Below are 23,768 nucleotides of genomic sequence, written 5' to 3' on the forward strand. Positions count from 1 at the left end.
ATCTACCCTAAGGTAGAACCAGAAAAAAACATGTAAAATTTATCATGACAATAGTCTTGGGTGGACTAATTCTATATTTTATGGGTCATAAGTTCATATTGAACTGATCAATGATACTGAAAAGGAAAAATACCAGATGAATCCTGATTATGTTTCAAATATTCTCTGGCTTTTTATCTGCTTTCTGATATGTTATAAAATATATTTTACCTCTATCCTGTAACAACAAAGAATTTACCTTCAAGTTCCAGCAAGATGTGGAGAAACTATTTTGAATCTATGTTTAAACACTTTATTATGTTCAGCTTGAGTGATTTTAGAGGCTAAATCTGGTATAAACTGGATTTTATAATTTAAAGTCTATTCAAAGGAAGGAGATACAGAGGCAGTAGTGTATACCAGAAAGAATTTAGCATGTAGTCACAATCATAGGAATATGCTTGTGCTTATCACAATGTCTAGGGGGCCATTCAATGCAGATATTGTGAGTATAGTGCTCCTACAGTTGAGAGGAGGAAATTCTTCCATTATTACTTTAAAAAGGGGATGTAGGAAATAATGGCAACTCTGCAGATGTAATTTGAGAGCCTTCCAGACTGTTCTTCTTCTCAGATCTTTCCACTTTTGTCCATGGGTCAAGAAGCAATAAAAAATCAGTACCTGAGGCCTGGCATGGTGGCTCATGCCTGTAATCCTAGCATTCTGGGAGGCCAAGGCAGGAGGATTGCTTGAACTCAGGAGTTCAAGATCAGCCTGAGCAAGAACAAGACTCCATCTCTACCAAAAATAGAAAAATTAGCCAGGTGTGGTAGCAGGCACAGGTAGTCCCTGCTACTTGGGAGGCTGAGGCAGGTGGATTGCTCGAGCCAGGAGTTTGAGGTTGCAGTGAGCTATGATGATGCCACTGTACTCTAGCCTGGGCAACAGAGCAAGAGCCTGTCTCAAAAAAAAAAAAAAAAAAAGCTCTAACATTATCCCAGGTTCATAAAAGTTATCAATTTGTTTAGTAATGTTTGGAAATGGATACAGTTATTTTGACTAATTTACCCCTAGACAACTCACTTAAAAGCCAGGAATAAAGTTTAAATTTTATAGAAAAAAATGCCAATTGTAAGAAAAGTAAGTACAACTGGCTGAAAAGATTAGAAGTTTTTAAAAGTCTGAAAACAATAGAATTGTTAAAATATGTATGTAAAATTATATGAGTGCAGATGCACTTCTATGTTTCCTTTTTCTGGACTATAAGAAATATTTCAATGTATTAATACCTCCTTCATTTCTTGCCCCAGATACCAGGAAATTCAGAGCTAATGTTAGTATTCAAATGCTAAATCGTAGTATTTGAATGGTTGCAACCTGTACATAACATTTCCATTTCTTTAATTTTTCTACATGTTAGAAAACTATAAGCCATTCAAATTTCCTTTTGGGAGAAAGATGGATGGACATTTTAAATATATTTTAATAACTAAGACAGTCCCTTACTATGAAAGCCCTTAGTTCATAAAAATGTATTGAACATCTATTACATATGATGCACTCTGTCAGGGCTGAGTATACTCTGTAAAACAAGACAGTCATGATGCCTGTCTCACATATGACAGGACGATTGGAGGAGAAGGGCCATACAATAAAACAGGGGAGGTAACAATGAATAAATAAGTAAATGTACATACTATTATAAAGTGTGAGCAGGAGGTAAGTACTCAGGAGGAAACAAACAAGAGGATGGACCCACTGTGCCTTAGGTGGTCAGGAAAGGCCTCTCAAGGAAAGTGATGTTTAAGCTTAACCTGAAGAATAAGGAGCTGCCATAAATAAAATGAGAAGGAAAAAGAACTTTCTAGGCCACTTGAACAGCAAAGTCCCTGAGATAGGCAAGAGCTTGATCAATACCAGGAACTGAATGGAAGCAAAACAATGGAGAATGGTGAGCAAGAAAGCAAGAGGAACAAGACAAGGTTGGAGTGCTGAGCTGGGGCTAGATCATGAGGAGACTTGTAGGCTGTGGCAAAGTGGTAGTTGAAGGGCCTGGGGTGTGATGGGGTGGCATGGAGCTGGGGGCTAGTGCAGACGGGAACATTTTGCATTTTCAAAAGTTTGCTATAGCTGCAGGGTGGATAATCAGCTAGAACAGGGAAAGGGTAAGGGAGTGACCTTGGCAATGCTCCCAGGGACAGGGAGGTGGATAGATCTGAGATACGTCTGATGGCAAACTGACAGGAGCAGCTGATGGAGTGTATGCAGGGGCTTCAAGGATTCAGGATGCCTCTCAGCTTTCTTCATTAAATGACTGGCTGGTAGGAGGTACCATTTACTCTACTCCTGGGGAAAAATTATTTACCCCAAACTTAGCTTTTTTGGTTATTGGTCATTTTCAAGTAATCTGAAGACACCAAAGTTATAGGACTAGAGATGAGAAGCAAAATTTAAACAAGGCTACATGTGATTTATCCTAGAAACACAGAAATGAAGTCTTCCATGGGCACTGAAAAGAACCTTTCTCCCATCTCTTTCTGAAGCACTTGAAAAGGAAAACTCTCTAGACACATGGAAAGATGTTTAATGTCATTAGCCATCAGGGAAACGTAGATCAAAACCACAGTGAGATACCACTCTACACCCACTAGGATGGCTACAGTAAAAAAGACAGATAATAATAGCAAGTGTTAGCAAAGATGTGGAGGCACTGGAACCCTCACATACTGCTGGTAGAAATCTAAAATGGCACCGCCACTTTGGAAAACAGCCTGGCAGTTCCTGAAAAGAGTAAACATAGAGTTACCATATGACCCAACTATTCCACTCCTAATTGTATACTCAAAAGGAATGAAAACATATGTTCAAACAAAAACTTTTACACAAATATTCATAGCAGCATTATTCACAATAGTCCCAAAGTGGAAATAACTACAAGGTTTATATTATACATATTGTATACATATGTAAAATTTGGGTTTATATACCTACCCCAATGTTTATATCAACTGATGAATGGACAAAGAAAATATTCCATAATGCAATATTATTTGGCAATAAAAATGAAATACTGATCCATATTATAGTGTGGATGAACTTTGAACACATCACACTAAGTGAAAGAAGTCAGTCACAAAAGACCACATATTGTATGATTCCATGTATGCGAAATATACAGAATAAGCAAATCTATAAAGATAGAAAGTAAATTAGTGATTACCTGGGACTGGGGGAGGGGTGAATGGAAAATGGGTATGGGGCTGCTTTTCAGATTACTGAAAATATTCTAAAATTACATTGTGGTGACAGTTATACAATTCTGTACATACACAAATATATACTAAAGATCACTAAATTATACACTTTAAATGGGTGAATTTTATGGTACATGAAATATATCTCAAAAAAGATGTGGGAAAAAAACTTGCTAGAGGTTTTTTTTTTCATTAGCTTTCATTTACGTTCTGTGAGAGAAGCAGGATGTTAGAGGGTTCCAAGGTCAAACATATAGGCAAAGTCAAGTTAAACAGGTCTCTTTTCTGAAGGCTTCTCAGAGCCTTTAATTCATACTATATGCATAATGTACATAATAAATCATCAATGGGGGGCTAGAAGTGGGATATAGGCTGCATTATTTCCCAAACATATCTGGCCACAGACCTTTTCTAGTGGCACAGCATCATACAGGACTAGGTTTTGCAGAGCCCACCCTGGGAAAACCATGTGCTTGGCAATTTTCCCATTCACTCATCAAGCACTACTTGACCCCTACAGTGTTCATGCAACTCAATCACTTCTGGGCTATAGAGATGAGGTCAATACTTTCCTTGAACTAACAGAAAGCAGGTCTAGAAGAAAGAAAAAGAATGTGCTCAGATAAGTTGAACACAATAGGAGAAGCACAATGTCAATGCTATGAATCAAATACTGTGGGGCCCGATGAGAGAGATTAATTCTGACTGTGAACTGGGGAATACTTCAAGGAAGACCCAGCACTTCAGCCAGGCCTTCAGCTGGGGGTGGGCTGTGGACACATGGAGATGGGAGGAAAGGATCTGGCTTTACCCAGGGAGAAAGGGGAGGAGGGGGTGTGTTTGTAGTAAGAGAACAATGAGTAGTTCACTTTAGCTGGAATATGAATGAAGCACAGTAAGACAAACAGCTGTAAAGGATTGTGGGTCGATCTTGGAGAGCCTTGAAATGTCAACCCCCCCAAAATATTAATATTTAAACTTCATTCTATATGAAATGGAGACCCATGGCAGTAGGAGTGGTCCTAAACAAGTCACTCTTTGAGCCTTAGGGGTTTAATCTGTAAAATGGGGCTCATTCTACCAGCCTTACCTGACCTCTTTTTGTGAGGATCAGAGAACTTGGCCACAGGGCAGCGTAGCCCTGAGCAAATTTTATTACTCAGCAGTAGAACAGCTGTTTCCAGTTCCTTTGGAAGAATGTGTGTCTCAGAAACACCTGACACATGATATTTCATCTCTATGTCAGGGCCAGATGGGAAATCTGAGATGGAAAATGAACGCTTTGAAACAGAACATATTTTAAAGTTCTCCTGTACCAGTCAAATCAGATCTGTATTTGATTTCATTTTATTTTGTTTAGAATGAAATAGGGACTGCAAGGAAGGAACAGCTGCTGGAAACAAAGACAGGGAAAGAATATAAACAGCAGATTGCCTGAATTTCATGTCAAGTACTAAGACAAGGACTGCGTGTGAGTGTGTGTGTGTGTGTGTGTGTGTGTATAAGAGAGAGAGAGATATCAAAAGAGTATATGAGTGTGTGTTCTAGAGAGTATACATGTACATGTGTCCCAGTATGGATGAGTGTATTTGTGTGTATAAATCTGTGTGAGAGTGTGCTTGTCTCTGTTAATGTGTGAGTTTGGGGTGAGTGTCTGTGTATGTAGGTGCATGTTGGGGGTAGAGGTCCATGGAAAAGGCACTCCAGCAAAATTGCTGACCTGTTTAGATTTCTCCTACCATATGGTATAAGAACAAAGCAAGCTGTAGATAGTCATCCTAAGGTACTTCCAGGACTGGCAAAACTCCTCCCACAGGGACACCAAATCTTTACAGGTAGAAGTCTCTGCTAGCCCAGGAGCCTTACCCGGCTGAGCTGTCCCGGGAGCGCCGAAGCCATCTTGCCACCATTTGTTCTATTCTGTGTGCTTTCCGTGTCTGGAATAAACTGGTCTCCAGCTCTTCCATTTACCTAAAAGGAAGAAGAACGTTCTTAAGAAGCTAACCTAAATACTACAGAGGATTCTGGCAAATCAGTATGATGTTTCCTGTATTTACCCATTTTAAGAGATGCTGATCAAATAACTAGTGTTTTCCTTCTATCTGAAATCATCATAAATGGGTACTCAACGTCCTCAGAGTGAATACCTTTAGTAACGCTCTGCCCTAAAGAGAATCTTGTGATAAACAGTTTGGCTTAATATCTTAAAGAGTTAAACATAAGGATGAAAGGATGAAACAATAAAATAGATACAGTTTCTCAAATTTTGTGAAGAAATACATAGAATGAAATATACCTCACTGTGTGTGTCCTCCCTCCCCTAGCTACCTGCGCAGCCCTGAACAACCCAGTTTGGTTTTGCCTGCAGTGGGAACTACATGCTCATGGAAGCATTCCTAATCACATTGTATATATCTTCTGAGTGATGCTTCTGTTGCTCAGTATTTTATATTTAATTTTTGAATAGGTAATTCACTGGTATAATTCAACACAAACCTATAAAAAAGATATCCAGATAGTGTATTGTGCTCTTATAGATTTGTTAAGAGGGTAGATCTCACGTTAGTGTTCTTATCAAAATAAAAAATATGTAGACAGTGAAAAGTCTCTCTTCTATCCTTACTTGCCCCCATCCACCTAGTTCTCATGTTCACACATAATCACTGCTGTTGTTCTCTATTTCTCCTTCCAGAGTTTCTTTATGCCTATATAAGAACATATAAATACAGATATTGCATTTCCTCTTCTTTTTTTTTTTTTTTTTGAGACAGAGTGTCACTTTGTTGCCCTGGCTAGAGTGAGTGCCATGGCATCAGCCTAGCTCACAGCAACCTCAAACTCCTGGGCTTAAGCAATCCTACTGCCTCAGCCTCCCGAGTAGCTGGGACTACAGGCATGCGCCAACACGCCCGGCTAATTTTTTCTATATATATTTTAGTTGACCAGCTAATTTGTTTCTATTTTTAGTAGAGACGGGGTCTCGCTCTTGCTCAGGCTGGTCTCAAACTCCTGACCTCAAGCGATCCACCCACCTCGGCCTCCCAGAGTGCTAGGATTACAGGCGTGAGCCACCGCGCCGTGCATTTCCTCTTCTTAACACAAATAATAGTACACCATACACACTGTTCTGTACCACGCTTTTTCTCTTAGCATATATATCTTTGATATCTTTCCACATCAGTAAATAGAGTGCTTCTTCATTCTTTTTGACAATTACTGAGTATTCCCTTGTATGAATGTACTGTAATTTTAAAAGTAGTCCTCTGCTGACAGACATTCAGGGTTACTGCCAATCTTTTGCTATTATAAACAAAGCTGCAATGATTTGTGTTGTACATATATCATTTCTGCACGTATGTAATTATATATCTGGATAAGTTCCCAAGTTTTAAATTGCTAAATCAAAAGTTACATGTATTTGTGCTTTGATAGATAGATATTGTCAAGTTACCAAGAAAATATACACATGTGCTTGAGATTAAAGTCTCATAAAGCAATTATGTATTGATATTTTTCTATTCTATTTTACTTTTTAAAATACTAGTCTTAACTCACTAATCTCATAATCCAATAAACATACAATATAAGATATAGCATTGGGAAATAAACATGGATACAAAGCAAATAAAAAAGAATTATAAGAGACTAAGTGGCTTAACACTACATAAATAAATACATTTGAAAACTTTGATGACATGGATGGCTTTCAAGGAAAATATAAATTATCTAAGATGACCCTAGAAGAGATAGAAAATCTACAAAGACAATTACCATAGAAGTGTAATTTGTTAAAGAGCTAATCTACCTCCCCAAAAAAGCCAGGGACAGACAGGTTCAAAGGTAAATTCTTATACATCTATATGAAGCGTACCCTAATGATTTTTTTTATTTTAAATAATCTTTTATTTCAGAATACTTTTAGATGTATAAAAAGGTTGCAAAGATAATACAGAGTTCCCATATACCCTTCATTCAGCTTTCACTAATATTAACATCTTACATAACCATTGTACCTTTGACAAAATTAAGAAATTTACATTGTTACAATCCTATTAACTAAACTATAGACTATATTCAAATTTTACCAGTTTTTCCACTAATGTTGTTTTTCTGTTCCAGGGTCCAATTGAGGATTCTATGTTGCCTTTGGCCAGCTTAGTTAATTTTTTCCTCAATGCTATTTTAACTGTTCTAGATCATAAAGAAGGAAAGTTTCCAATTTTTTTTTAAGGAGCCAGCAGAACATTGATACCAGTTCTGGCAAAACAATACCATAAAGTAAAAACATAATCTGCCTTACAAATATAAATCTGCTACATAAAATATTAGCAAATAGAATCCAGCAGCAATCAACAGAGTAATAGTGGGATTTATACCAGGGGTACAAGGAAAGAGAACTAACCAGGATATAAAAATGAAAAGAGAGCCTGGTGTGGTGGCTCACACCTGTAATTCCAGGGCTTTGAGAAGCCGACAGGAGAGGATTGCTTGAGGCTAAGAGTTCAAGACCAGCCTGGACAACACAGTAAGAACCCATCCCTAAAAAAAATTTTAAAATTAGCTGGACATGGTAGTACACACCTGTAGTCCCAGCTACCCAGGAGGCTGAGGCAGGAGGATTCCTTGAGCTCAAGAGTTCAAGGCTGCAGTGAGCTATGATCATTCTACTGCACTCCAGCACTCTAGCCTGGGCAACAGAGAGAGACCCTGACTCTTAAAAAAAAATTTTTAAAAAAGGACATCCAAACTGATCTCTTTGAAAACCTGCAGACATGCTTTTCAGGCAAATGGAAGACAAATACAAATTAATGGATAAAAAGGCTAGCATGGACACGGGCTGCAACCAAAAATAAATTCCATTTAGATCAAGTGATGTGGCAGTCTAGCTCTATTTACAATGGGGACCTCAGACTTGAATACTGTCCTTAGTTCTAGGCATCTCACTTTTTAAAAAACTATAAAAGGCTGCTCTGAAGGTAGTAAGTTATCTGAATTGATTGGTCACAATCAGTTACAGATTAAATTTGTTCTATTCTTTCCTCCCTTCTCACTACTGTACTTGACTATCTTTAAAAAAATATAAAAGGAATAATAGAGAGTAGATTTCTGATTAAACATGGTGAATTGAAACAACATATTAATCTCTTCTTCCTAAACCCTATAAATCCCAGTAAAGGAATAAAAAAGGTATAAACCCATAGGATAGTGAATATAAGAGAGAAGACAACAATAGATAAGAGATGTCAACAATGTTTGGAAGATACAAAATGTTTGGAAGGGAGGTAACTGAGTTTACAGAACAAAAACAGAAACCTATGTGCCTTCAGAAAGGGATTCTGATGAAAAATGACCTGATTTGCCCAATGGATCAGGAATTAGAGGCAGTAGGTACTAGAGAAAGCAGGAATGAGGCATAAGGCTGAAGAGATGGCAACAGGTCTCTGTAAGCAGCAGTTTTATTCACAGCCCCCATTCCACCCCACTTTCCCACCTAGACAACTATCCCTTTTTTATCCTCCTGGAGACAAGAGGTTTATTTGCTGGAAAAATCAAATAAGAGGAGCTTGGGGAAACTAGGCACAATAAAGGGTACAGGAATAAAAAGAGAAGGATTAAGTAAAACTCTCTTTACTGAATGTCAAGACCTCCAGCCCCTTCCTTTGCCCAGTTCTCAGAATACAGGCAGCTAAGACTTTATATCCTGCTATGGACTGAATGTGTCCCCCAAAGCTCAATTCTCAATACAACAGTGTTGAGAAGTGGGATCTTTAAGAGGTAATTAGGTCATGAGGGCTCTCCCCTCACAAATGGATTAATGCCATTATTGTGGGAATGGGTTGTTGAGGGTGTCGGTTCCTGATAAAAGGATGAGTTTGGCCCCCTTCCACACTCTCTTGCCCTTTCACCTTCTGCCATGGGATGACACAGCAAGAAGGCCCTCACAAGATCCCAGCACCTTGATGTTGGACTTCCAGCCTCCAGAAATATTGTAGACACAGTAACCAAGAGCCAAAGACAGAGAAAACATGAAAGACTATAAATGTATAATATCAATCCAGGAGGTCCAATATTCATCTAATAGAAGTTCTAGAAGTAGAAAATAAAGGAAATGGAGGTAAGGAATTTGTCAAATAATTCAATAAAATTTCCCTGAAGAACCTAACCTTTCAGATTAAGAACATCTACTAATTGGCCAGCCTAATGGATGAAAAAAGATACACATCAAGGAACAACATTGTAAAATTTCAGAAACTAGAAACAGAAAGTATCTTCAAAATTTCTAGAAAGAAAAACAATCACATACAAACAATTGAGAATAAAAGTGTTGTTATATTTCTCAGTAACAGCAATGGAAGTTGGAAGACATTGAAACCATGCCTTCAAATCTCTGAAGGAAAATAATTTTCAATCTATAATTTTATACCCAAACTACCAATCAAGTAGTAAAAACATTTTGAGATGTTCAGATCTCCAAAAATTCACCTTTCATAAGGGTACTAGGAGAGGGTGTGCTCTTGCAAAAATAAATAAAAAAGCCATGAGATCCAGGAAGGGATGAAATACCAAGGCAGGAGGCAAAAGGAGCATGCAGGATGACTGTGAAGGGATGTGGTAACACCTGTGTAAAAGAACGAGAGAACAACCTGGAGATATTTGTGCAAAAAGATAGAGGTCTTAGGAAAAAGAAATAGGAATGCATAGATTATCTGATGTGTTCGTGTAGAAAATTTCACTGAAAGGCTGTCAGAGGGGGTGGGAAGAATTAGCAGTAAGTACGTGAAAAGTAAGCAAGTCAAAAACAGAAGGAATTGTGAAACCCAATAAAAACAAAAAGTACAAGAAAGGAAATAAAATTATAGTTCAATACTTGGTTCAGTAATGAACAATATTTTTACTGTCATAATAATATAAACACTGAAAAATGATTTCTCAAAAACAGTGATATAATGATATTGGGAAGATATGGTGAATGGAAGCTAGTGTAGGAGCCTAAGAGCTAAGTCCTTATTTACCATAGCAATTAGATAATGTCCAAAACAAATAAATTAAGAAATGGTAATACAAACATATTTCCTCAGAAATATGGAGGAAAATACCAGAGAAAACAGCTAGAAGTGCTGTAAGAGGTTGCTTCTAAGAAAAGAAATTAGAGGCTAAGGAAGAGTAGGGCAGGGACAGCTGATTTCTACTATAAGCCCTTAATAATATTTTATTTTTAAACTTACTTTAAAAATTTATAGTAACATATGCTTATAGTAAAACACACAGAAAAATATAATCAAAATAAAATCACCTATAATTCTACCCCCAACTTATCAACTTATTTTTTCATTCTTTTTCTATGCTTACATATGCATATGTTTTTTAATTAAAATGAGATATACTTTTCCCATTATGATTTCATGAACATCATTCCATATTAATATTTAAGCATTTAGACCATCATCATTAAAATGGTTATTAGTGTTATTTTCTCTGATCATATCATTTATTCAATAAATCTATCATTAGACATTTGTTTTTTTTTTGGACATCAAAACACATACTTTATCTTGTTTTACATTTTACATTGTTTTTACACTGTTTTGCTTTTAGATACAATTCACAAGTGGTTGAAGGGATTTTTCAAATTTATTATTAAGCAAACAGTAGACATTTGATAAATATTCTCTGATTTTTAAAACATGTATGTCATTTAGAATATATATAAACTGCATTGATGTATTACAGTCTATATACTATAAAGGATTTTTTCTTAACTTTAATATCCACTTTTTTAATTTCAGCATATTATGGAGGTACAAAAGTTTAGGTTACATATATTGCCCTTGCCCCCCCTCCCCGCCAAGTCAGAGCTTCAAGCATGTGCATCACCCAGATGGTGCGCATCGCACTCATTATGTATGTATACACCCATCCCCTCCTCCCCCCTCCCATCTACCTGACACCCGATTAGTGTTATTCCTGCATGTGCATTTAAGTGTTGATCAGTGAAACCAATTTAATAGTGAGTACATGTGGTGCTTATTTTTCCATTCTTGGGATACTTCACTTAGTAGAATGGGTTCCAGCTCTATCCAGGAAAATACAAGAGGTGCTATATCACCATTGTTTCTTATAGCTGAGTAGTACTCCCATTAGACATTTTTGTCTTTCCAATTTTTATAATAAAAATCCTTATTCAAAAGAGGAGACCAGACCAGACGAGGAAGAGGAGACAGGACCAGGGGAGACCAGACAAGGAAGAGGAGAACAGACCAGATGAGGAAGAGTAGACCAGACCGGATAAGGAAGAGAAGACGAGACTGGATGAGGAAGAGGAGACGAGACTGGATGAGGAAGAAGAGACAGGACCAGAGGAGACCAGATGAGGAAGAGGAGACCAGACCAGACGTGACCAGTCAAGGAAGATGAGACCAGATCGGACGAGACTGAATGAAGAAGTGGAAATCAGCCCAGACGAAGAAGAGAGTGCTAAGTTCTTAATATGCAAGACCTCATTCAGACCTCATGAACCATCCTATAAGATAGGTATTGTTCTTTTCCTTGTTTACAGATGAGGAAACTAAGGCTTAGAGAAGTTATATAATCTGCCCAAAGTAACAACTTTACCAAAGTAACACCTGTTACCAAAGTAACACTCATGAAACTGAGACTCAAAACCAGGCCTGACTCCAGAGTCTCTGCTCTCAGCCATTATGCAAGTCAGATACCTTCTTTCTGCCTTTATGGTTGTTCCCACAGCTTCCTGCAAAGGTGTCCTCAGGCTGGCCCTGGGGCTGAGCCACAGCTGCTGTCCTGGTGATTTCCAACTCCAGATTTTATTTTTACTGTGGATGGGGGGAGGAGCACAGTCCTGGGCTGGAGAGCAGAAATTGGGCTTCTTGTGCTGTTCCGTCTCCGGTCACCAGAGGGTGAACTCTCAGCAAGCATCTCTTGCGCTAGGCCTCACTTGCCCCATCAGTAACATGGGAAAAATAATCCTACTCCTTGTACCTGCCAAAATTATTCTTTTTTGAGATCATATATGGAAGAAATCTGCATAAAGGATTAGCATTTATTAGCCTATGTATAGATCTAGCCCCCAACCAAAGTTCCAGACTTAATTCCCAAAAGTTCCCAGCAAACTTGGAAAACCTCCAAAGGATCCTCACCTCCCTGCCTTTGTTCATGCCTTTCCACGTGTCTAGAAGGCCTCCTCATCTTCACCTACCATAATCCTACCTATCCAAAAGGCCTAGTTCATAGGCTTCCTTCTAGAAGGTGTCTGTGGACAGCTGTCCTTGAAGTGATCCATTTCCCCTACCTAATCTTTGGCTGTAAGCACTTAAGACACGCATCACTCCTGGCCTTACCATATAATTATTGATGTATAGAACATCTCCTCTATGGAGGACATGTGTTGGTTTTTGCTTGCCTAATATCTTCTCCCCCTTTGAGTAACAGCAACGTGATTTTCCTCTGGTGAACAACCTTCCCTCACTTTTAATCCATATAATTTGGATGGGGTCAACCCCACTTCTAAATCCAGAGATAGGCTGGGTTCAGTGAAGGGCAGGTGGCTCAATTTAAAGCATTGAGAATTACTCCTAGGACTTTTGCTAGGACCATTGGCATAAAAACCTCTCTGTTTGCTACAATTGGATGTAAACATGAAGCTGTGAGGGACTTTTGCATGGAAAAAAAAAATTTCTGACGATAAAGCCACCCAAGATCAGGTTATAGAAAGAGACCTAATCTAGAGGATAACATTGTTGGAAACCCTTGGATCTTAGATTCAGCTATTCCTGAAACTATTAATAGAAGTAACCTGCCCAGGACAAATAAATTCTGTCCCTTGCCCACATTCTTTTTTTCCTTTTAAGCTAGTTTGTGTTGGGTTTCTATAATGTAGAATTGAAAGATAGGAACACATCCTCAATTTGTTTATGAACTTTAAGGGGCCAAAGGCCTGATCTTTTTAACTTTACATCTCTTAGCATAGCACTTGGTAAGACAGAGGGTCCTCGAGGTGTGATGATTGATTCATTCAACCTCACTTTCCGTGAGCACCTACAATGAGCTGAGCTAAGCACTGGAACCACAAGGAATAATTAGACATAGTCCTTGCCCTTGAGGAGTTCTGAATTTAGTACAAGGAGGAAGTATGAAAATGAACACTTTGTAATATAACCTGGGCTATAATGGAAATCTGAGCAAATTTTTGTGGGATTCCAGAGGGTTGGAGGTTTGGGGAGATGAGATGTGGGAAGGCTCCTCAGAGGAGGTGACATCTGAGTCGAGTTCTTAAAGAACAAATAGAAGTTCCTAGGCAGAGAAGTGGGCATGGGGAAAAGGTGTCCCAGGGATGAGGTATTCCAGGTGGAGAGAACAAGATTTTATATTAATAATTATAAAATTAATAACATCACCATCTCCTGTTCTTCCTATGGCCTCTTCACAAGCTCCCTCCTCTTTCTTTTCCTCTGCCTCATCTATCAGTGAAATCATTATAGTGGTTAAGAGCACAGGCTCTGAGCTCTGAAAGATTTTGGTTCTGCCAGACAGGGTGCCTCATGCCTACAATCCCAGTGACATGGGAAGCTAAGGTGGGAGGATCACTTGAGCCCAGAAGTTTAAGGCCAGCCTGAGCAATATGGTGAGACTCCATCTCTACAAAAATAGAAAACTTAGCTGGGCATGGTTGTGCACTCCTGTAGTCCCTGCTACTTGGGAGGCTGAGACAGGAAAATCACTCAAGCCCAGGAGTTGGAGGATGCAATGAGCTGTGATGATGCCATTGCATTCTAGCCTGGGCAACAGAGTGAGACTTTGTCTCAAACAAACAAAAAGATTTGGTTCTGCCACTTACTACACACATGACCTTGAGCAAAATCACTTACATTTTACAAATAAGGACAATAGTGTATTTGCCTTATAAGATTGTCAAGAACATTAAACAAAATTACAAATGTAAAGAATGTGCCTGGCACAAGGTAATTCTCAAGGAAAAAAAATCCTTATTCATGGCAAATGGCTACTTCTCAGGTATTTTCTCAGAATACATTCCTAGAAGTGAAATTACTGGATGTATACTGTTAAATTGCTTCCAAGAAGCTACAAATCTGCACTCCTGTCAGGATGGACCTTTATAAACATTGAATATCATAATTTTAAAAAATATTTGTCAATAGGATCAATATTATTGACTTAAGAGTTTATATTTTGAAAAACACAGAAGACAAAAGTAAATATCCACATTCTCATAAAAATTAGATATTATCATTTTAAAAATAATTTGCGGCTGGGCGTGGTGGCTCATGCCTGTAATCCTAGCACTCTGGGAGGCCGAGGTGGGCGGATTGTTCGAGCTCAGGAGTTCGAGACCAGCCTGAGCAAGAACAAGACCCCGTCTCTACTAAAAATAGAAAAGAAATTATACGGACAGCTAAAAACATATATATATATATATATACATATATATATATATATATATATATATTAGCCAGGCATGGTGGTACATGCCTGTAGTCCCAGCTACTTGGGAGGCTGAGGCAGGAGGATTGCTCAAGCCCAGGAGTTTGAGGTTGCTGTGAGCTAGGCTGACACCACGGCACTCTAGCCCGGGCAACAGAGTGAGACTCTGTCTCAAAAAAAAAAAAAAAAAAATTTGCTAATGGGATAGAAAGTAGCATTCAATTATGGGTTTAAATATATATACATTTTGAAAAATATAGAAAACAAAGGTAAATATCACACATAAGTCCATCACATAAAAAATTATATAAAATAGGCATCCTACTTCAAGCATCCAATCCATCTCATCAGAAGTTAACTTATATAACGGTATATACTCATACTAACTTTGCCCTAAATTAATAGAGACTTCTATTGCATATATTAAAATATATTTTCTACAAAAATAGAATGTTATACTCAGTGGTCTTTACTTTGCATTTTTTAACCTGTGAATATATCATGGACACCTTTATAAATCAGAGCTTTTTATAGCTCTGATTTGAAGTTATTTGATTACTAGCATATCTCAACAATTTTCATATGCTGTGGCCATTTGTATTTATTTTTTGTTACTTCTGTTTCTGATTTTTCCTTATTATTCTACTTTTCTATGTTTGTCTTTTTGTTAACAATTTGTAAAAGCTGTTTTATAATAAGGACTATTTAATGTTCCTTTGCCAAGGACATGAAAACTACATCATATTTCTGTGAGACTTACCACGGAGGATCCAGAATGTAAGTTCTAGTGTCCTGACAATACAGAGACTAATCACAGAGGACAGAAAAATAAATGTCTAGCATAGCCCACAGGATATTATTTTCAAATATCAATTGCCTCAGTTGGGCCCTCTATAGGATCAAGTCAGCTGGCTGTTCCAGGATATGGATATTAACTTGGTCTGTCTTATACCTGAGCATACACTTTCAGTACATTTCTATGGGATCTAGGATGCTAAGGAGACTTAAAACCAAGTCAAATGAAGACTCATTGAAAAATCAGAGAATGTTTATTAGTAAAAACCTGGGGCAGCCCATATGATCATGGTCACAAACAGCCCAAGGGCTGCCATGTAGAAGACACATATTCTACAGGATTCTTGGATGCAGAGCCAGGATTAATGGGGGAATGCCACAGAGAGGCATTAGCTCAGGCTAAGGCAAGACCTTTGTAGTATTTCTTGTGATGTAGGGATAGAATGAGTTTCCTTAAGAACTATTAAGATCCCAGTCACTGAAGGTATTCCAGCAGATGCTCAATAATTAACTCTGCATGGATGTAGAAGGAGGAACACTGCAATGGAATACAGGGACACATCCATGGAGTACATGGACAAGATGGCTTCTACAGTTCCTTCCATCCATGCAAGTTGAGGTCTCCACCAGATCCAGGAGCCAGGCAAGATGGTATCTGTTGTAGTCTGTCTTGAAATTCAAAGCCCCATATCACTCAGAGTAGTTGGAAATCCTAAAGTAATCACAGCACTGGAAGATGCAGTGTCTGACTTCCACATTGTTTCAGTATCCTAATGACTGCAGAGTTGTCAGGGATCTCAGACATATCTATAAGAAATGAAGACCATCAGCCGTTCTATTCCTTTTGAAGGTTATCACACTGCAGTGGTAACTTATAGGGGATTGTTAAGAAACTGCTGCCAAATACAATTTAGCTAATTGATTTCTATAAACATATATGGCTCTAATTAAGAGAATTAATTGGCATTCTATGTCTAGACTTTGGGTTGGCAGGTACCTTCATCCAGGGATCCCCAAAGATTAAATAAATGGCCACAACAACCAAGCCATTAAAAGTGCTCCCTGACTCAGCAAGGTCTGAGCAGGAGAGTTTAAAGTCAAGAGAATGAACTGCTAATGGTTTTAATATTCGCTTCTTGATTGCTGGGCTAATGGAAGAAAATAAAAGCCCATATAAATCCCCAAACATTTGAATCCTCTCTACAATTCCACTGCCAAGAAGTCATTTGGCCTCTAACTGTCCTGTCATTCACTGTCATCTTACTGCTGGAAAGTTTATTTACATAAAGCTGAATGCTACCTCTCTGCAGTATTGTTGCCCTCTGGCCATTTTCACCACCACCATCCAGAATAAATTAGCTCCCTCTTCTATACACCAGCCTTTCCGGATTTGAACACAGAAATCTTATTTTCTTTAAGTCTCCTCTGCCCCAGACTAAATGTTCTCAGTTTCTTCAACAAACAGTTCCTCATAATACAGGATCGCTTTAGATCATCCTCCTCTGAGCACACACCAACTTGACACAATTCCTTAAAAGGCACAAACCTCCAAACTGAACACACTTCTAGTTGTCTGGAATAAAGTGAATGTGAAAAGGCAAACTCTCTCCAAAGATTTTGTGAATACAGAAGGCTAAATATGTCAAGGTGACAGCTATCTTAAAAGCAAACAGACAATTAAGGATATAAACCCTTTAAAAGGGATACAAGAAGTGATACTAGAAGACCTCAGGAAACTGCTATATGCTACTGAGAAATAAAAACATCAGTGAAGGCAGGAAAAGAGAGAAGAGAAACTGAAGAGTCAAAAGTCACACTAAATCAAGGGTGGGGAACATTTTCATGTTGGAAGGCCACATTAATTTAGCTATAATCAAATAAGGTCCCATTCAAGAAACTTCAATTAGATGTACTTAAAAATATACATTATTTTGTAAAACTCTAACTACTCTGTACTTAATAATTTCAAAAAATGAAAACTATTTGTTAATTTTAAAGTTAACTAACCTTTTAATGACTTTGTTGTGTCTGCTTTTTGTTGGAAAGTATTTGAATATTTGGTTGCAGCATGGAGGTCCGCAGTTTCAGTTGATCCTCTAGATGGGTATCAGTCATTTGTGACCTTAAGAGTTTCTTGATTTGGGTTAGGTAAGAGAATGTAGAGTCAGCAGCAGCATGTGATTGAAAACCAAGAAAGTATTTTTCAGGCATGTTGCCAAAGGCATGACTACACTACTGCATTTTTCCATATTTCAATTGGATCTTTCTTAGCATCAAACAATGACTTTAAAATGTCATCTACTAAGAGCTCAATCAATTCCACCTGTAGTTCTTAGGTGCCTTGCTGATATCAACAAGGTGAGGCTGAAATGCTAATTTGAGTGTGATGTCATGATTATCAAAGTCAGTGAACCTTTCATTGTATTCTCCAATTAATATGTCTATTACAGCTACATATTCTTCAAATGATTTGCATATATTATCTTGCTCATCAATGACCTTTGCTAACTAGGGAAAATGTTCATGCAAAATTTCCTTTTGAAGTGTTTTTAAAAAGATAGCTTTTTTCAAAATGCTTGGATTTTTTGCCACATATCATATTTATACTTAGTTTTACCTTACAAAGAAATATTCAAGTTGTTTTGATTTGACATGATATCACACAGAAATGTTGCATTCCTGTAGAAATCTTCTTTCAATAATTCACATTGCTGATTCTGTTCTTCATAAAATTTAACTATCCGTTCTTGTAGAGATAAAATTTTGGCTAACACTTGTTCCTGTGAAAGCTAATGCACTTTAGAATAATACAGCGAATCCACACTGAATACCTCATCATTCAACTTTAGCATGTTATGAAACTGATGATGCCATGTTGCATTTGCACAAATATTGTTAACAATACTTATAACTTGTTGCAAAGTGTCACATAAAATAGTAGCTTTAGCAGAGATTTTGCTGCTGCAAGATACAATGAAAAGAAATGAGAGCATCTGGATCTGTTAATACTTCTTTAAATCTGTGCAATAAACCCTTCATGTTTTCCTGTCATGGAAGGTACACCATCTGTATATATTCAGTCCAACTTCATGACATTTATCTTGAAAGTTGTTGAAGATATCTATGCCTCGTGTTCTGTTTGTAAGAATGCCCAAAGCAAGTAACTCTTCATAGTAAAGAAAATCTTCAACAGTGGTCCCCAACCCTTTTGACACCAGGGACTGATTTCATGGAAGATAATTCTTCCATGGATGGTGGGGGCGGGGGCATTGCTGCCTTCTTTGTCTCCACCTCAGATCATCAGGCATTGGATTCTCATGGGGAGCATGCAACCTGGATCCCTCGCATGTGCAATTTGTAGTAGGGTTCGTTCACCCTCTTATGAGGGTCTGATGCTGCCGCTGATCTGACAGGGGGTTGGGTTTGGGCACTGGTGCCAGCAATGGGGAACAGGTATGGGTGCAGGTGGGGCTTAGCTCACTCACTCTCCCACCCACTGCTTGCTCACCTGCTGCTCACCTCCTTCTGTGTGGCCAGGCTCCTGACAGGCCACTGACCAGTGCCATGGCCTGGGGGTTGGGGACTACAGAAGTATAAAACCTGTGCTGAGTCAATAGCATCAATTGATTCATCCAAAGCGACTGAATAATATATATTTTCCTTCTGAAGTATTGCATGAAGTTGTTCTGTTAAGTTGAAGGCTAACTCATGCTGCCAATCAGTTATGGTTCTCCTTGAAAGAGGCAGTTGTTTGTACTTTGAAATGTTATCGGGGTGTAAGCATCCTACAACTTCAACAGTGCATTGTTTCACAATTTCTGCATCACTGAATGGCTTCCCTTTTTCCCCAAGTATATCAGCTACTTTACAGTTGTTCTGTTGGCATTATTTCCAGGTCTTATTCCTGCTTTAAAGGATTGTCTCTGCTTTTGCTTTTCATCATTTAATTTCTACAATACAACCTTTCATGCCTCTCCCTCTAATTTAAAATAGTTGTGGTCCTTTTGAGTGTTATAATGCTGATAAGCATTGAATTTCTTTAATGTTGATATTGCATAAAGCAAGTAAATCATCTTATCTTTAGCAGAAACAAGATAATATTGCAATTCCCAATCCTCATTTAAAAATCTGTTTTCTTCCTTCAGTGTTCCCTTCATCTTCTTTGACAGGACGGGTTGTTAAGCAGATAGAATTTAAAAAGGCTGTTGAGCTGTGCAACTATTCACAAATCCACCTCAAAGAGAAACACAGTGCACTGTTGTCAAAAGCTGATAACAGACTGGTGTACTCAACCCCCATAAACTCTCGCCAACCAGCCTCATGCAGTTGCGGTGCCAGTCAGGCAGGGGAAGTTAGAACTAAATCATGAGCATAGCAGCTGTGAACTTAGTCCTTATGGCTTACTAACATTCTAAATGTGCTGGTCAATCTGGGAGGATTATTTCATTGAAACTTATTTTATTCTTTGGTATTTTAAATACATTCATTTCAAAAATATATTAAAAAAATAAAAGGATTTGTTCTGTAAAATTTGGATTCAACCAAAAGGTCACACTTAAGGACCTAGAAGGCCAAATGTGCCCTTAAGGGCCCAGGTTCCCCACCCCTGCACTAAATTGAAATTTTAAAATGAAACTGGATAGCACTTCAAGTGAAACTGTCAGATATAGAATCAGATTGATTTCAGATTAGGATTTCAACTTACAATAGGGTTTACAGAGAAAATGGAAGAGGAATGCACAAAATTGTAATCAAAGAAATAATGGCAAATTTCTTAAGCTGAAAACGTTTCAAATATTTAAGAACACAAAAAGCAACTCTCAGATATACCTCAAGGAATGCTCCTTACACATCAACTCAAGTTCTTGAACTGAAAAGATTAAAAAATCATCCTTAAAACCTATTTTAAAAAAGGAAAAGAAGGTGGTTACAGAGGCTCACACCTGTAATCCAAGCACTTTGGGAGGCCAAGGGGGGAGATCGCTTGAAGCCAGAAGTTGGAGACCAGGCTGGGCAACATAGCAAGACTCTGTCTCTACAAAATATTAAAAAATTAGCCAGGCATGGTGATGCACACCTGTAGCCCCAGCTCCTCTGGAGGCTGAGATGTGAGGATCACTTGAACCCAGGAGTTCAAGGCTACGGTGAGCTGTGATTGGCCACTACACTCCAGCCTGGGTGACAGAGTGAGATCCTGTCAAGAAGGAAAGAGAGAGAGAAAGAGAGAAGAAAGGGAAGGAAAGCGAAGGGAAGGGAAGGAAAGGGAAGAACAGGGGAGGGGAGGGGAGGGAAGGAAGAAAGGAGAAAAGGAAAAGAGAATGATCATTTGAAAAAGATCAGGCTCATATATTTTACAGCATGTTATTTAGTATAGACTCAAGTTCATTATTTTTCTCTCTGTGAATGTAAAAGCTTTACAAGTGACATTTAAGACACTGTTCTTGAAAGACATCTCTAGGAGTTATTCCCCAATTTTTCAACCTATCAGTGAACCTATTTTGTCAACTTAGTTTTTTCCTTTCACTGTTTCTTCTCTCCTCTTATTAAACCGTCAACTGTTTGAGCACAGAGACAATGTCATATCCCTATTCATTTTCTCTCAGGACCTGTTACATAATAAAGCTTAATAAATGTTTGTTGAATGAGTGAACAAATGAACAAAATTAAAAGCAGAAATAAAGTAGAAAATTAGAATAAAATTTCACTTAATAAAGACAAAGTTAATGTATCTTTAAAAAGGACTGACAAAAGCAATAAGCCAAGAGTACAAGTTACTATTAATGAAATGAGAAATGAACAAAGACAGACAAACATCAGGGTAAAAAATTACAGAGTACTATATATGTTATATACAAATAATTTAGATAAACTAAAAAACATGGGTGGCTTTGGAGGATATATTAGGAATGTATTTTTCTAGAGTCAGCTTGATAAGTCCTTCAATTCCTGAGAGGCAGATTCCTGGCTAACAAACAAGTCGGCCTGGTAGAATGTCTCCCAAGATTTTCAAATCAACCCTTTGATATGTAAGTGTATTCTTACCTCTCAAGGGATTTTCCTAGACCAGTTCCTTGGGCATAGTAGGAGACACATTTTCCATGCAGGGTCTTAAAGAAGAAGAATCTAAGACCCATATAGGAAGACAAAAATAGGATTCTCACCCATGAAACACCCTCACAGTCTCTGGAGACCTGAGGGATTGTGAGGTTGATACTGGCCTTTACTGGATGTGCTGAAGATACCATTTGTTATATAAATATCAAATCCCCCACTAAACACACATTCATTAAAAAAATACTCAGTGCAGGTCACCAAGAATGAGAGATGAATAAGATAACAGTCCCCATCTCAGGAAAGGGTCAGCCTTGAAGCTAATCTCTACCAAGTGGCAAGAGGTGCCTAGCCTACCAAGATGGTCAGTGTATTCGGCTCATTTATTCTATAGTTTCCACAAATTACTTCTAACTTCAGGTACCCAAAGGCTGATCAACTTCAGCTGGATCAACTGAAACAGGCAGTTCAATGTCTTTATTCCTAAAAGCAAAGACCTGGAACAACAGCAAAAAAATAAAATAAAAATAAAAACTTTGAGTAAATCTATTAATATATCTGCAGAAGAAATTTGGAAAGTAAATATTTTTTAAAAATCTATGAAAAGGAAAAAACCCTACATGTTCCATATCCCCTCCTCTAAGGTAGAACATCTTGCTGAAGGAGAACTTGATGGGTGGTGTGTTCATCAAAGAATTATTTCAAACTCTCTCTCAAAATTAATAGACAATATTCCTCAACAGAGAAAATGATGACACACTACTAAGTTTTCTTAATGATGCAAAGATAACCTCATATTTAAAATCTGACAGAGATTACACTGAAAAAAGGACACCATAGCTCAATCTCACTCATGAAACAAAAAGTGAAATAAAATTTCAGTCAGAAAATGTTAATAATTCTTAAGGTTGGGAGATAGGGACATAAAAAAGGTCATTTTATGATTCTCTCTACTTTTGTGTACATTTAAAATTCTTTTTTTTTATTTTTTTATTTTTTTCTTCTTTTTTGTAACGGGGCCCAAGAGAGGGGCCCGGGCGAGGTTCACGGGTCCCGAGAGAGGGGCCTGAGAAGTTGCCTAAAATTCTTTTTTTTTTTTTTTTTTTTGAGACAGGGTCTCACTTTATTGCCCAGACTGGAGTGCCGTGGCGTCAGCCTAGCTCACAGTAACCTCAAACTCCTGGGTTCAAGCAATCCTTCTGCCTCAGCCTCCCGAGTAGCTGAGACTACAGGCATGCGCCACCATGCCCAGCTAATTTTTTCTATATATATTTTTAGTTGTCCAAATAGTTTCTTGCTATTTTTAGTAGAGACGGGGTCTTGCTCTTGCTCAGGCTGGTCTCGAACTCCTGAGCTCAAACGATCCACCTGCCTCAGCCTCCCAGAGTGCTAGGATTACAGGCGTGAGCCACCGTGCCCGGCCTAAAATTCTTAATAAACTTCCTTTTATTAAAAAAATTACCATCAGCAAAATCCAGCAGCAATACATTATAAATATTATATACTATAATCAAGTTGTATTTATCCTAAGTAAGGAAAGCTCAATCTACAGAAAACTATTAATATATTTTATCTCATAAATAAAGAAAATAATAAAATAAGGTAAATGATTATCTCATAAGAAGCCAGAAATCATTTGTTACATGTAACCTAACCTCCTTGCTTAATTAAAAAAAAAAAAAAAAACAGAAATACCAGGTGATTCAATATTATTTTAGAAAGAAAAACAGAAGCATTTCATTTAAAAGACAAAACAAAATTACAATATTCATCACAACATTAGAGTTGCTGACCAGTGCAATGCAACATGAATGAGAAATGAGAGATAAATATAGAAAATATAGATGCTCCACGAGTGTCTGCAGGTAGCATGATTGGATATGGGACTCAATTTCAAAATACTGGAGATAATAAATAACCTGAGCAAAATTGTTCAGTTGTGAAGACTTAGGAGCCTTTAGGAATAATCACCAATACTGGAATGGACTTCACGTATAAAAAGAAACTAGACTTGTTCTTTATGGTCCTAAAGTAATAACTCATCCAAGCTCATGAAGACAAACTTTGACTCAATGAAAATAAATTGTCCCTTTAATTTCTCTTAAGGAAATTTTAAAACACACACAAAAGTAGACAGAATAGTATCACAAATCTCCATGTATCCATTATTCAGCTTTAGCTTTTATCTATTTTGTCCATCTTATAAAGAATTCATAATCAGAGATATCAAAA

At 37.8% G+C, this 23,768-nt stretch overlaps 1 protein-coding gene across 3 annotated transcripts in view; it reads right to left on the minus strand.

Annotated features, from left to right (window-relative positions):
* Nucleotides 1-23,768, minus strand: part of FRMPD1 (FERM and PDZ domain containing 1) — a 137,297-nt gene that overhangs the window by 42,090 nt on the left and 71,439 nt on the right. For all 3 annotated transcript variants that reach the window (XM_045562463.1, XM_045562462.1, XM_045562461.1), the window contains exon 2: nucleotides 5,100-5,204. In XM_045562463.1, the coding sequence (XP_045418419.1) occupies nucleotides 5,100-5,200 (101 nt within the window). In that variant the 5' untranslated portion in view covers nucleotides 5,201-5,204. The remainder of the gene's footprint in view (nucleotides 1-5,099; nucleotides 5,205-23,768) is intronic.

This window comes from Lemur catta, chromosome 10, assembly GCF_020740605.2.
Source record: "Lemur catta isolate mLemCat1 chromosome 10, mLemCat1.pri, whole genome shotgun sequence".
Classification (NCBI taxonomy): domain Eukaryota; kingdom Metazoa; phylum Chordata; class Mammalia; order Primates; family Lemuridae; genus Lemur; species Lemur catta.